The sequence below is a fragment of the Clupea harengus genome, chromosome 3, assembly GCF_900700415.2.
Source record: "Clupea harengus chromosome 3, Ch_v2.0.2, whole genome shotgun sequence".
NCBI classification, from domain to species: Eukaryota; Metazoa; Chordata; class Actinopteri; order Clupeiformes; family Clupeidae; genus Clupea; species Clupea harengus.
The window spans coordinates 6,899,107-6,913,065 of record NC_045154.1 but is presented as its reverse complement, the minus strand read 5'-3'; the positions used below and the strand labels follow the sequence as shown (position 1 = coordinate 6,913,065).

Sequence of the window (13,959 nt, the reverse complement as noted above, 5' to 3'; positions counted from 1 at the left end):
CCGTCTGAAATTCTTTTTAATCTCACTTAGGTTGGGTTGAGAGTCAGAGGATTCCTTACGTTTCTCTTGGTGGGCCCATCTCTCACAGACAGGCAGGCGTCGATGATGATCACTCCCATGTCTGCCTCTTTACTGTTGGGGTCCTCCAGCTTCAGCACCAACTCTGTGGTCCTACAGACAAATAACACATCAAAATGAGGAGAACTGTTTGTGGAATTTGTAAATGTAGGAGAAGTAGATTCACAGTATGAAACACTTTGACACTACAAAAGAAGGCTAAATATCACACACTTAAGGCTATAGAGTATACTTGAGGAAGTTAAAATGAACTTAAAATGGCTTACTTTTCCAGTTCAAGTTTATTTAGACTCGTACAGCTCCCACCCATGTAGTCATGAGATCGAAGATCTCTGTCATACACCTGCAAAAAAAATGCATCACAAAACACAATATGTCAATTATTGAATGTAGTGAATGAACATATGAATAGATTATTGAATACTGTTTATGAAACGGCAAAGAGTGAAATCACAGAGAGCTCATTGTTAGTTGGGGTTTTGAGGGGTTATGTTCTGTGGGCCACAGTCCAAATGGTAGTAGGCCTTGGATCAGAACCAGGGGAGGAGGTTCCTGCTCACCTTCACATAAAGCTTGTGCTCCAGATCACGCACTGGGTAGGAGAATGATTCGTTCCAGGCCGGGTTGAGGTTCTTGTTCACCACTTTGCTTTTGTAGAACGTCTTTCCATCAATTTTGAATTTAACAAAGGGATCGCTCGTGCCTGTGGATAAATATGTAAAAAATTAAGTTAAAATTGATGAAAATTATCATAGCATCATGAAGTGCACATGCCCCTGTGATTACTCTGAACACAAGATGAACTATGTGTGGAAAAAAATCTTTTGATATGTCCAAAATGCAAATCCAAAAACACACTCATAGCCTCCATCTTTCTCTCTCTCTCTCTCTCTGTCTCTCTCTCTCTCTCACACACACACACCTACACACACACAGACACACACACACTGAGTCCACTATGCTTTCACGACCACCCACTGTAGCCTCCTTTGGATAAATATGCTTTGATTATCTATGAAGCCATTCAGAATGTGTGTGGCTGCCTGATGGTCTGTGCGTGTGTGTGCGTGAATGCGTGTGTGTGTGTGTGTGTGTGTGTGTGGATGAAAGGACAACACACATCTGTTCTCAGCAGAGGGATGTGACTGGTTAATGGCCCAGGAGCTGAAAAAAAGCACAGGCCAGCCTGAGGTTACTGGCACATAAAGTCCTCGGCACTCCTCCCCAGAAACCAGGAGCAACTGGTGTTAATCTCCAAAGCCTGTTAGGAGAGTCTGCCTGGGAAGCATGAGCCGGTGGAGGGGAGCGCAGGGGAGAGGGGGGTCAACAGAGCACGCGGGGGTTTAGGGCATCTTTGTCTCTGCCAGGGCATGCAGATTGAGTGTATGAAAAAAACAATAATATAGAAAGAGATGAAGAAGAAATGCTAGAAAAGAAACTAAGAAAGAATGAGAGAAAGAGAAAAAGAAAGTAAAAAAAAAAAAAGAAAAGAAAGAAAGAAAGAGAGGAAGGAGCCATTGCTTCTTCATTTGTATGGGCTGGATAAAGGGGTGCTTGAGAAAACCTGCGGGGAGCCTGGAATCACGCGACAAAAGCCCTGTGGGGACGGCTTGTCAAGCCTGTCAGCTCCTCTCTCCAAATGAACATCTCACCCAGGCAGGCAGGACCCGCAGCAGCCGGCGGGCGGGCGGGCGGGCGGGCGGCTGGCAGCCACTGACAGGGGAAACCTCCAGGCAGCTTGACAGGAGGAGAATGTCTCCACCAGTGAGAAGAGGAGAAGAGAGGAGAAGAGAGGAGCTCTGGCGTGACTGAGGACGGTGACGGCGGAAATTAACGCAGATGAAAAAAAAAAAAAAAAGAAAGAGAGAAGGCGAAGACAGACTGTGTGTGTGTGTTTAGAGTTTTGTGTGTGTGTGTTTAGAGTTGTGTGTGTGTGGAGGTGAGGGGGGGGGGGGCTCAGAATGTATGTGTGTGTGTGTGTGTGTTTGTGTGTACATATGGGGGTAGGAGTGGTTCAGAATGTGTGTGAGTGTGTGTGTGTGTGTGTGTGTGTGTGTGTGTGTGTGTGTGTGTGTGTGTGTGTGTGTGATCAAGGCTGCACCCTTTCAGGGGAAATAAAACCTCTGCTCGGGTATAAAAGCTGGGGTATGTTAACAGGGCACAGGCGCCCACATTAAAAACTACAAAAAAATATTGTGAACTGAAGCTATCAAAGACTCACTTAAAACCTCTTTATCCCTTTTGAATGGCTCTAATATCAAGGCACTAAAACCATAACCAAACCCAGATTATATTTTCAGTAAGAATGTCAATGCTAATTGTTGTCATTTACTTTACACAAACTACAAACATACTAGACATCCTCTTTTATCTATAACTGGAGATGAGATGAGAGCCAAAAAGTACAACCAAATTGGCGGTACGCTTGTTCAGTGAAGTTCATATTATCACCACAAGAGGTCATAACATCCTCAAAAAGGAAGAAACGCTACTATAATTTACCGCTCTTTCACTATTGCATATGCATCATTTGAATCTTTCAAAGGAAAAATGTTTCTGCTCAGAACATAGAACAGAAAAGTATCATATGAAAATACCTTCCTGATAAAGAGTATAATGTGCAGAGGGAACAAGGAACACTGATTCTGTATAATCCGATAAATTGCAAGGGGGGGGGGGGACTTTTTCCTGGTACAGAGGTAACAGGAAATAGGCACAGAGACAAGTTGCACAAATAATCTAATGATCTGAATGTATTTTGTAATTAAATGATTATTATGATAATTTAATTAAAAATATATATATAACAACAGCATCAGCAGCTGTATCGCAAAACGAGTATCTCCACTTCAAAACCATTAGAAAGATGTTTTTTGACACTGTCACCAGTAGAGGGCAGCACCTGTGCTGGGAGAAGATGCCCGTGACAGTATTGATCATGTGAAGAGGCATGGTGACACTGTCAGCATGACAGAGCACAGATCAGGACAGTCTTAACATACCTTTCCTCACTGTCATCACTGATGTGCTTCAGATAAGTCTGTATCAGCAACCAGTGCAAATGGGTGTGTTTCCACTGTCCATCTGGCCCTACCCAATGCACTAGTTCACATTAACGTACTGCTACTACGTGCTAAACCAAAGTACCTGATGCTCAAATCATTTCGTTTTCAGGAAATGTACACAATGATGCAAAGTAGCTTTCTATTGATTCTTTGAACCATTCACAAAACAAACCAAATATGGAGGACAATGTTTTTCTCCAAGATATTACTGAAAGTCTAACCCAGCACTGGTCCGATTCATGCCAAGCTGTGGCCAACGCCAGAACCCTGCCACCTCTCATTTGCATCAATCAACATGACTAAAGCCCACGCCACAACATTGCCCTCGCTATGCAAATACCCCACAGGACAGAAATACTGTTATAGCAAACCACATTTTCCCCGGTCACGTAGCAAAAAATGGCCGACACTACCAAAACAGTGTGGCTAAAGTTTCTGTCAATCTGCCCACAGTAGTCAAAGCCCCTATGTGTCAATATGGCAGTGGAAGAGGTCAGAGGTCAGATGTTTTTGGGGGTATATATAAATATTGACTTCATGATACCATACTCCTATCGATAAAGTAAGCTGATCAGGTGATATGTGAGCCTCCACTCCTGTTTTAAGCATAGCTGGTCAAACATGTTTTCCCGCATGCAGGTTTATTGGGGAGGACACAACAACACAAGCACGCTTTCAGCAGAGTTTCTGGTCCAACCACATGCCTGTGTTGGTGTGTCTGTCTCTGAACTGCACAGAGTTCACACCCGCTATGGTTGACGGAGGCTGCACAATGAAATAAGACTTCAGTTATAATGCGTAGGTGTTTTTTTTTTTTAAAAACATGCTGTGACCTGACAAATACTGACCCAGACACAAGCCTGACAAAACACAGAGGCTGTCACAGAGAAGGGCCACCGGTGTCTCCTTACATAAACTTGCTGACATCAATCAGGGGGAACCTGTGTCCGACCCACCATATGTCATCGCTCCGGGTCGCCGTGTTGTTTTTTCGGAGGCCGATTATGATAATTTCGGGGCGATGAAGCGGGAGCGTTCAAATCACACATGGCAGCGGCGCGCGACCTGAGCCCTCCGCTGCGCCGCCGAGGCAGAAAGTGAGAAGGGCCTCCTGCGGGGCAAGTGCGGCGGCGTGGAGTTTAGGGAACAGAGCTCAGCAAAAACCAGAGCGACAAAAGTGCATGAACCTGCAAGGCACACCCCCCCCCCCCCCCCCCCAGCCACTCAGCCCCCCACTCCTTCAGCCTGACTCTGGTTTTTTTTTTATGATAATAAAGATGTGGAACGATCTATCAGCGCTGTAGAAATGTCGGTGCACAGTAGGTGACATGGAGGACTGCCTGTCTTTAAGATGAAAGTGAGTGTCTGAACACAAGTGGTGGAGGAATGTGGCAGGGCCAGATGGCCGGCATATTGTTCTCTCTCAGAGCGCTCTTCCTCCTTGGGAGGAAACCAAAAAGATGACAAAAACAGCGGACAGCCCTCGGGACAGACACATTACGAGAGCTAGATAGGAGCTGTCCATGTGTGTGGAGGCCTGTGTGAGTGTGGTGTGTTACTGCAGGAGGTTTGTGTGTGTGGAGGCCTGTGTGAGTGTGGTGTGTTACTGTAGGAGGTTTGTGTATGTGGTGTATTTGAATGACTGTGTGCATGTACTGTGTTTTTAGGTCTGCGTAAATATGGTGTGTGTTTAAAGGGTTGTGTGTGTGTGTGTGTGTGTATTTGCATGTGTGTGTGTGTGTGTGTGTGTGTGTGTGTGTATATGCATGTGTGTGTGTGTGTGTGTGTGTGTGTGTGTGTGTGTGTGTGTGTGTGTGTGTGTGTGTGTGTGTGTGTGTGTGTGTGTGTGTGTGTGTGTACGTGTGTGTGTGTGTGTGGGTGGTGGTAGTGGTGGGGTCTCTGCAGGCCATTACCACGGCGATCCCGCACCACGAGGTTTCTGCCCTCCTTGAGGTTGATGGTGAGGAGGTACTGCACCTTCTGCCCCATGGCAGTCAGCACCTCTAGGCTGGTAGCTGCGCCCTGGAGGAGAAACACGAGCTGTCAGTCATCGACTCACAGTGTCTATGCTATGAAGTAAACATCTCCACAAAAGCTTCATAGTTTAATGCTTGAATGAGTTATAGATGTATTTTTCTTAAGATTAATACAACAATAACAAAATCAAACATACCCTGCGCAAGGCCTGCAAAACAAACACAAATGCAACATTGGTAAGAGGAAGGAGCTCAATAAGGTGACTCCCTTGTGAGTGTCGGACATTGGCTGCTGATTTTCAATGAGAGTCGACAATAAAACAGAGGCCTAGTCGACAGTAAAACTGAATTCCAGGTGAAGAGCAACATCTCTCTACTGACAATGACTCCCTTGTCAGATTCTCTAGTATCAGTTTGAGTTGTTTCTTCTATAGCATGCATGACACATTTCTATTCTATTGTCTACAAGGAAGAGCTAACGACCCAGAGAATGCAAGTATCCACTTGAGTTTGAAAAAATGTCTCTATCTGATGGTGTTTCTGGATACTTCCTGGATAATTACATTCTTAATCACGTTTTCTGCCCAGGGACTTTCTGACTGAACTGAAAACCAATAAGGAAATGATATGTGGGACAATCTGTTTATCATTTTTGGCCATCAGAAGCTGTGGCCCTCTGCCTTAGTTTGGTCTAGAGTGATGTTCCTGGTTTGATACACAGCACACATGCCGATATAAAGATATAAACCTTCTTGAAGTGTCTTCTAAATGAAAACATGTAAAAGATTCTCCCACCATCAAAGCCAAAAACAATGATAATTCATGAACCCTACATGTTTGGTTCACAAACACATACCAGGGAATGTCATGTGTCACAATTAACCCCTGACCTTGGCCATAACCCTAACCACATAAGTCACACATGACCTTAACCATGACAACGCATTGAAAGCAGGTTTTGAAAGGAAGGTGAATAGGATGACAACCAAAGATAACTTACACATACACTTCCCTCTACTCGCTCTAGCAGGGGGTTGGAATCATAGTCACTGGTTTCATTAGAAGCCTATTGGTGAAAAGATATTGCATTATAGTATACGATAATGACATGGGTCATGGCTAGGCTGGTAGCTGCGCCCTGAAGGGGAAACACGAGCTGTCAGTCACCGACTCACAGTGTCTATGCTATGAAGCAAACATCTCCACAAAAGCTTCATAGTTTAATGCTTGAATGATTTATAAATGTATTTTTCTTAAGGTTAATATAACAATAATAACCATAAGAAAATCAAACATACCCTGCGCAAGACCTGCAAAACAAACACAAATGCAACATTGGTAAGGGGAAGGAGCTCAATGAGGTGGAAGGACATTGGCTGCTGTTTTTCAATGACAGTCAACAATAAAACAGAGGCCTAGTCGACAGTAAAACTGAATTCCAGTGAAGAGCAACATCTCTCTACTGACAATGACTCCCTTGTCAGATTCTCTAGTGTTAGTTTGAATTGTTTCTTCTATAGCATGCATGACACATTTCTATTTGACTGTCTACCAGGAAAACCTAACGACCCAGAGAATGCAAGTATCCATCGGAGTTAGAAAAAATATCTCTATCTGATGGTGTTTCTGGATACTTCCTGGATAATTACATTCTTAACCATGACAAAACATTGAAAGCAGGTTTTGAAAGGAAGGTGGATAGGATCATAACCAAAGATAACTTACACATACACTTCCCTCTATTCGCTCTAGCAGGGAGTTGGTATCATAGTCACTGGTTTCATTAGGAGTCTATTGGAGAAAAGATATTGGATTATAGTATACGATAATGACATGGGTCATGGATGGATTACATCACTTGCGAGGAATACCTATACTGCATAGAGATCTGGCTAATGTTTGCATTGATTGCTCAAACACATCTTGCAGTAGTAATAGCTATGTTCATTTAAAGATTAAATATCAAGCATGACACTTCAGCTAAATTAATGTCTACAGAATATCAATTTGCAACTGCATATTACATGGTGGTGGCCTTATTGTAAACAGGCATGTCTTAAATTAACTTTTTGCAAACAACATGTGTTCCTTCTACACACATGGCATTTTGAGAGACTGTGATTGCACGGACTAAAAACACAACAACCTTTGACTATATACACTGCAGCTTAAACCCTTCCTACTGGACACTACACAGTCCAAACTATCTAGCAGTGACCACTACAGTCAGTGAAGTACTCACATTGGGTACATCCTCTGCAGACCCTATGATGAACATCTCTCTGGACATGGGCGTCATTGGTTCCATCATGGCCATAAGGTCGTTATCCATATCCATTTGCTCCTCCGAGGGTGAGCTGTTGCCCGACTCTGTGGTACTCGCGCAGGACATCTCTGAGGGCAGAGAGAGTGAGTCTGGTGCGTTGACCTTCCTGGCCACTGGAGTTGTTTTCTTCTCTGAGGAAACGGATATGGCTTTTGGCGCGGCGGGTCTTTCTGCAGGAGCTGGCACTGGGTTAGCCTGGAAGAAGTGCCTCTCAGCAGGTACAGGTGGCCTTATGAGAGGAGCACTATGCACTCTGTATGGAGCTCCTCCCACCCTCTCAGTCTGACCACTCGCCTCCTCCACCAGAAACGGGGAAGTTCCCGCATGTGAGTCGACCTCCATCACTCTCTTTGGAGAGACACAGACGTCCGGGTCAGCCACTTTCTCCGTGGGAAAGCTGGCATGGGGCGGCGAGGCCAACCTGGTGTAGAAGGGGGTGTCGGGAATGGAGGAGTGCTCTGAAAACGTCGGGCTGGATGAGCCGCTCTCGGCCACGGATTGGCAATAAGGGCTGCTGGAACCAGCAAAGAACATGGAGTCATCGCACGGCGACTGGAGAATAGGGTGCTGGGACGAAAGCTGATGTGAGGCCGCAAATCGGAGGTCGGGCACGGAGATGCTCCGACGATACTTCAGATGCGTCTTCTTGTCCTTCCCGGGACCCTTCTTGCCCATCTTTATGTTGCTTAACTGGGCTTTGGTCTTGGCCCGAAAGTTGGACCACGCGGTCTTCTTCTTGATGGGCTCCATACTGATGGAGGGGATGGGATCTTGCTGAATGTGATGTGCAAGACTTTTCACATTGAAATCTGTACCTAAAACAGGATACAAATAAGGCAAAAACATATAATTAAAGACACAACAAAATTAGGTGTGGATCTATTACAATTATTATATACCCATTTAAAATAAGATTCACACTTTACTAAGCACAAACCTGTTTCTGTGGCCTGCCTACAACACGCAACATACCTAATGACCGGTTCTAGAGCTGTGCCTCACTGTACATCAACAGTCATCCAAGAAGGCAAGGAATGATGAAAATGAGGAAATGCTCTGAGGATATAAAATAGTTGGCCCTAATCTTATTGACAGGCAAGTCCGTCGCGCATGAGCTAAAGCTATTGTGTGGTATATGGGAGCATTGCACTGACTACCAATATTTGTCCATAAGATCTTGCACATGGTTAGGAAAACGATTTGACCAAGTTATTAAAATTAGCTTTAGTTCATGCACGGCCGACCGCTTTGCTTGTTGCCGGTAACCTGTCAATGAAGTTAGGGCCCAGTGTCAGAGTATACAAAAGGAATGTTCTCTTGCAAGATACAGGATCAGAAAAAGGGTATGGGGTGACATAATATCATTTAGCACTAAGTTTACATTTGGCAAGGAAGATAGCCTAAAGCCTCAGTTGAAAGTTTTTTTTTGTGAGAGTGAGGGTGAGGGACAGAGAGAGAGAGAGAGAGAGAGAGAGAGAGAGAGAGAGAGAGAGAGAGAGAGAGAAACTGTTCCTTCCATTGTATGATGAAAGGCTAGTCTTTTGTAAATAGCTGTGTCGCTGCTGTTATCTGTATGGTTTCACACATTTGGAGTTGACTGGGGGGGGGGGGGGGCTTGGGGGTGTTAGACAAATGCAAAGAAGCAAACTGGACACACCGGTCTTTGCCACAGGTTTTGTAACAAACATGACAGGAAATATTAATTTTGTACTAACCTAAATAAAGCCTCCAAATGTAACAGAGGCTTGAATTGTGTATACAATTATTATAGTTAATGAAGTACAGAGCAAATTTCTGCTTGGACAGATACTGTGCATACTATGTTTCCCGTTGTGTACTAGTCAAAGGGGACAAATGCAGTGCAAGCAACAAATAGTGCTGTTTATGTGCTATGTTGGTGAAATGTGGCAACAAAAAACAGGAACCATTTTTCTTTGGAAACAGACTGACTGACTGTAGACATGTGAAGTAAGTGAAAACTCAAAATGTGTTGCAGAATAATTTTCTATAGGCCCACAACATGTTGAGAGTACTCCCACTGCCTTTTTAAAATGTCCCTGAAGTAAATCATGCAATTTAAATGAGATTCACTGTCACTGTCAGTTGTGTTGTCTGTGATGTAGTTAAGCTAAACACAAATACCAGCACAGAAAAAGAATGGCCTTGCTTACTGAAAAATATTTAATAAATATTAACTTTAGAAATATGTATTTATTTGAACTGCATCTACGTTTGTGGTGACCTGATGACAAATTACCTATAATCTACACCAGTGTTCACTTTCTGCAAGGGTACCACTCTGGCATTTCGACCTAATTGACTCTCGTATCATATTAGTTCACATCATTTTGAAAAACTCCCCATGAAGCAGCATCTGTTTCTGATTTTGAAATAGATCAACCATATGTAATGTCCAGTGAATCTTCTGGGGCAGCTCTGAAGAGGTGGTGTAAAATTGCCCTCACTTCAACCGGAGCGACCGTATGTTAGTGGACCATCAGGAAATACCAGTGTAGTTAGCCATCTTCTCTCTAAGTAGAATCCAGACACTTGCTCACACATAATCCTAGATAAATCTCACACTGCCGAAGCACTTACTCTCACACTTCATTTTTGAAAAGTTGAATGTGTCGTTGTTGTACAAATTAACTTGTATCCTAACTGGAGATGTGCTTCAGAATTATAGATTTGTTATAAATCATCGGTTTCATGGCAACACGTAGTGTTATGAACTTTAGCAATGGTTACATGTGAAATACTCGTTGACCCAATTCTATTTGCCCTGTGAAATTATAGTTTGAATTGCATAGGCAGTGCCAATGTGTATCCTAACCTAATATCTAAGTATGTAGACTGAGTTGAACATGAGCAAGATACTTATAATTAATGAACACACAAAGAAATAGCCTTTTCGGTGAACTTACCTCCTTTTCTGTTAAATTAATTCCAAGATGTCCTCGGCGATAACCAATGTTGACTATCTCACCTGTTCTGATACATCTGGAGCATCTGTACTATGTGACTGCCTGTCGACTTCCTCGTGTGACAAGTTTCAGTCCACAGGTGATAGGGCGGGGTGAGAGTGCTACGGCCGTTTAATGGCCTAACAAGTACACTGAAGAGAACATTCTGGTTGTCGTAGGTTTCGATTTAATGATGAGACGACAGTATTCGTAAAGTAATATAATCTAATTGCTACCTTGACTGGAAGAGCAAATTATACTATTATTATATTATATTATATACAAATTATTATATTAATCACATAATCACAAAATTGTTTGTAATTTAACATCTTTGAGCAATGACTTGTAAGACCGTGATGATAGGTCGAAGAATATGATGGGTTATAGTGTGATCATAAGCTACACTTCAAGAAAATACCATTTTAACATCCTATGCGACAGACCAGCATACTTAGGAGACCAAGGTGGGCCAGATATCTCTAGCTCCATCTGCCGGACACTTTAATTATCATCCAGAATGTGGCACCTGACACTTTATTCAGTATTTTACTTCGAAATTTACTTCTTTATCATAGATACAACTCTGTAGTCTAATATTCATCGTCATATGTTACATTTTTATAGTCAAATGAATGTCTACACCTGGCAAAAAATGTGTCAGTGAGTTTTAGAGAAACAAATGTGATTATGTGTTTCACTGTATTTCACTAGGCTTACTGTATATGACAGAAGTAAACTTAAAAGCTGCAGCCTCACTCCAGCATGAAGGCACATAGAATTATCATTTGGGAGTACATTGATATTTTAATTGAGCTGACAGGTTCTGTTATTGGGGACTTCACATGTTGGACGTCACAAAGTCTTATCAGATTCAGAATTGCTCACTTCAGTTTGTACAGAATAAGCGAGAGGACCTATATTACACAGTAAAAGCCAATATCTTTACTTTAGTGAATGCAGAATACAAATTTGTACAACAATCTCTAGCATAATATCTTAGTCATTCGATAAAAAGTTCACTAGAATATTTATTGTATAGTGAAGATAAAACAACACATTCAAGGGAAATATAATGCAGATTAACTTAAAATTCTCTCTTGATTTTTTTTTTTCTGAAACATGTTGTTTCACTCATGGCAACAAAGTCCAGCTTGTGCCGCCAAACGGTTTGAGCAGACAAACCGCAAACAGCTTCTTGAAGTGAACTAGTAACTACAAACAATTACCAAATACATAGTTCTGTTTTAGAAAAGCCATTAAGCAAAGCAGTGTACTCTTGCACAGCAAAGTGAAGAAAGTCATCTACAAACAGTCCTTCATCCTCGTTTTTCCTCATATCCCTTCCTTTCACATTTAAACAGTTGTGTATGATATCTGACACAGCACACAGAGCGAAGGAGCATTGGGGTCTCTTTAGATTTGCTATGTATTTCCTGTGGTGTGGAGCATACTAGTCTGACAGCGCCAAAAAGCTTTTGTGGAACAATGATAAAATGAGGGCATCCTTAGACTGATTTTCCTGCCACATGTGATTAATTCTAATTCATGTCACCAGTTTCTTTGGAATAAGGCCATCCATTGACTGTGCATTTATGATGAAACTAGAGAAAGTCCCTGATCCCCAATTGAGAATTTTGTGCATAGTGAGTGTGTGAGTCACTGTGTGTGTGTGTGTGTAAGTGCGTGCGTGCGTGTGCGTGCGTGTGTGTGTGCTCATGCGTGTGTGTGTACGCGTGCGTGTGTGTGTGTGTATGTGTGTGAGGAACAACAGGAGCAAACTGCTGTGGTGATATGATATTAATAGTGCCATTAAGCCATACCATACGCTATGGCATTATTGCTTTAGTACATAAAAAGGCTTTGATTGTGTTGATCGGATTGATGAAGTCTCCAAAAATATTGACTCGATAAGTAAAAATTCATATGGCCTGACGTCTGAACATTTCCTTGGGGCAAATCTACAGCTACTGATTAAAAGGCTCACATCAATACAATTTAAATGCTGAGGTGACTATACAAATTGTTGCCATCTGTATGGTATATGATATGATATTTCTGCCAATGAAAAGATGTAAGCACTTAAGGGAAAGAGGTTAACAGTCATATTTTCCCACTGTTCAATGCCTGAGCATGTATACTACATACAGTTAAGGAAGAGAGAGACATAACTTCAGAAAAGCCAGGGCAGCCTATGGGCTTGTATTTTGTCTGAGGACTGCATAGATCAATATCAGCTAATGGCAAGCTGTCCGCACAGCTCACTGTTTAGTTTTGTTTGTGAGGACAGAGAAGGGAGGTATATACTATATCTGGCTATGGCATCACACACAGAAATAGATAGGAAATGTAAAGAGAGACTCCTTTTGTTTACAGCAAACTTTTGTTTTGTTTGTTTCACAATAAAAACTTGTGCAATCCAGCAGTGAGATCATGTCAAGTCTGTCATCATTTGTCTAGGTCTCTGACTGTAGCTGCTGAATCTTCTGACTCTTTCCCCCCTGGTCGAGTAGCGGGCATGGGCCATAGCAGCTCACTCTGGACACCCATCCGGCCCTGAACAGGCGCAGGCTCGGCTGAACCACGCCGGATCAGGACTGAATCCGGTTCAGGGTTCACTGATATGCGGAGGGATGGATGGATGGGGGCGAGAAACGATGCAAGCAGGGGACCAGCTTAACCAAAGCTGGATGCATGGAGTGAAGAGAAACATACTCGTAGTGAGGAACACGAAAGCCAAACACTGCAGCCTGCTAGGGAGTAGAAAGACCTCCCATGTTCTAGTGCTACAGAATGCATTGTTTTTTTTTGTATGCGGGAGATGCTGTGGAACAACTTTTTTTGATACCTATTGGTCATCAAGGGAATTTGATGCAGATGACAGTCTAATGAGCCAAATTTGCAAAATAAAATAAAGGAAAAAATGTGTCCTGTACATATTGTATGCAGATAGTTACACAATGTTAGGATATTTACAATAAACTTTTTTTTGTGTACATGTTCAATTGGTGTGGATTTCAATTGTATATGAAAGTATGCAGCAAGAAAACAACTGACAGAATGAAGCATACAATTGTTTATAAATAATCTTGGGGGCAATTTTATGAACAAAGTATTATGATATGTCTTTAGAATTAGGCAACTGAAAATGATTGAATAAGCTATGCTGATATGGGAGCGTGTGGTTTGAAAGGAGGGCAGTGTATTCAGCAGCCTTGGGTCTGTCCTAAACACAATCGCTGTAGGAAAGAAACCAGATGTTCTTGAGCATCATGATTATCTTTGACAAAAATCAAAACTTTGAAAATAAAGATAGAGTGAAGCTTTAAACTTACAGCACTGTTATTACAATTTTTTGTATGGACAGACATTCACCACCATTAAAGGGAAAACGACCCAAAAACCACCTTCTTTAAAATAAAAACACTTTGATTATTAACGATAATAATTCAGTTTTGAAGAAAGTACAGTATTGTTAACAAAATAGTAAATATGAACCAGTGAATACTCTACTTAATAAGGATCTCGCCTTATAAATCTGGCAGTAATCC

At 42.3% G+C, this 13,959-nt stretch overlaps 2 protein-coding genes across 12 annotated transcripts in view; both read right to left on the bottom strand.

The window, feature by feature from the left end:
* mctp2a (multiple C2 domains, transmembrane 2a) overlaps positions 1-11,099 on the bottom strand; it is a 45,472-nt gene extending 34,373 nt beyond the window's left edge. The window contains exons 1-10 of one of the 4 annotated variants that reach the window (XM_031564415.2): positions 10,370-11,099; positions 7,362-8,260; positions 6,845-6,910; positions 6,418-6,429; positions 6,120-6,185; positions 5,317-5,328; positions 5,057-5,165; positions 639-781; positions 345-421; positions 60-171 (exon numbers count right to left, since the gene is read on the bottom strand). In XM_031564415.2, coding sequence (XP_031420275.1) covers positions 60-171; positions 345-421; positions 639-781; positions 5,057-5,165; positions 5,317-5,328; positions 6,120-6,185; positions 6,418-6,429; positions 6,845-6,910; positions 7,362-8,195 — 1,431 coding nt within the window. In that variant the 5' untranslated portion in view covers positions 8,196-8,260; positions 10,370-11,099. Of the gene's footprint in view, positions 1-59; positions 172-344; positions 422-638; positions 782-5,056; positions 5,166-5,316; positions 5,329-6,119; positions 6,186-6,417; positions 6,430-6,844; positions 6,911-7,361; positions 8,261-8,417; positions 8,593-10,369 lie in introns of those variants that run through there. The other 3 variants (XM_031564416.2, XM_031564418.2, XM_031564419.2) reach the window with 3 other exon arrangements.
* Positions 11,100-11,195: 96 nt separating this feature from the next.
* Positions 11,196-13,959, bottom strand: part of mef2aa (myocyte enhancer factor 2aa) — a 92,099-nt gene continuing 89,335 nt past the window's right edge. For all 8 annotated transcript variants that reach the window (XM_031564421.2, XM_031564420.2, XM_031564422.2 and 5 more), the window contains one exon: positions 11,196-13,959. This exon is cut by the window's right edge and continues 1,771 nt beyond it. The gene's annotated coding sequence lies outside the window, so the exon portion shown is untranslated.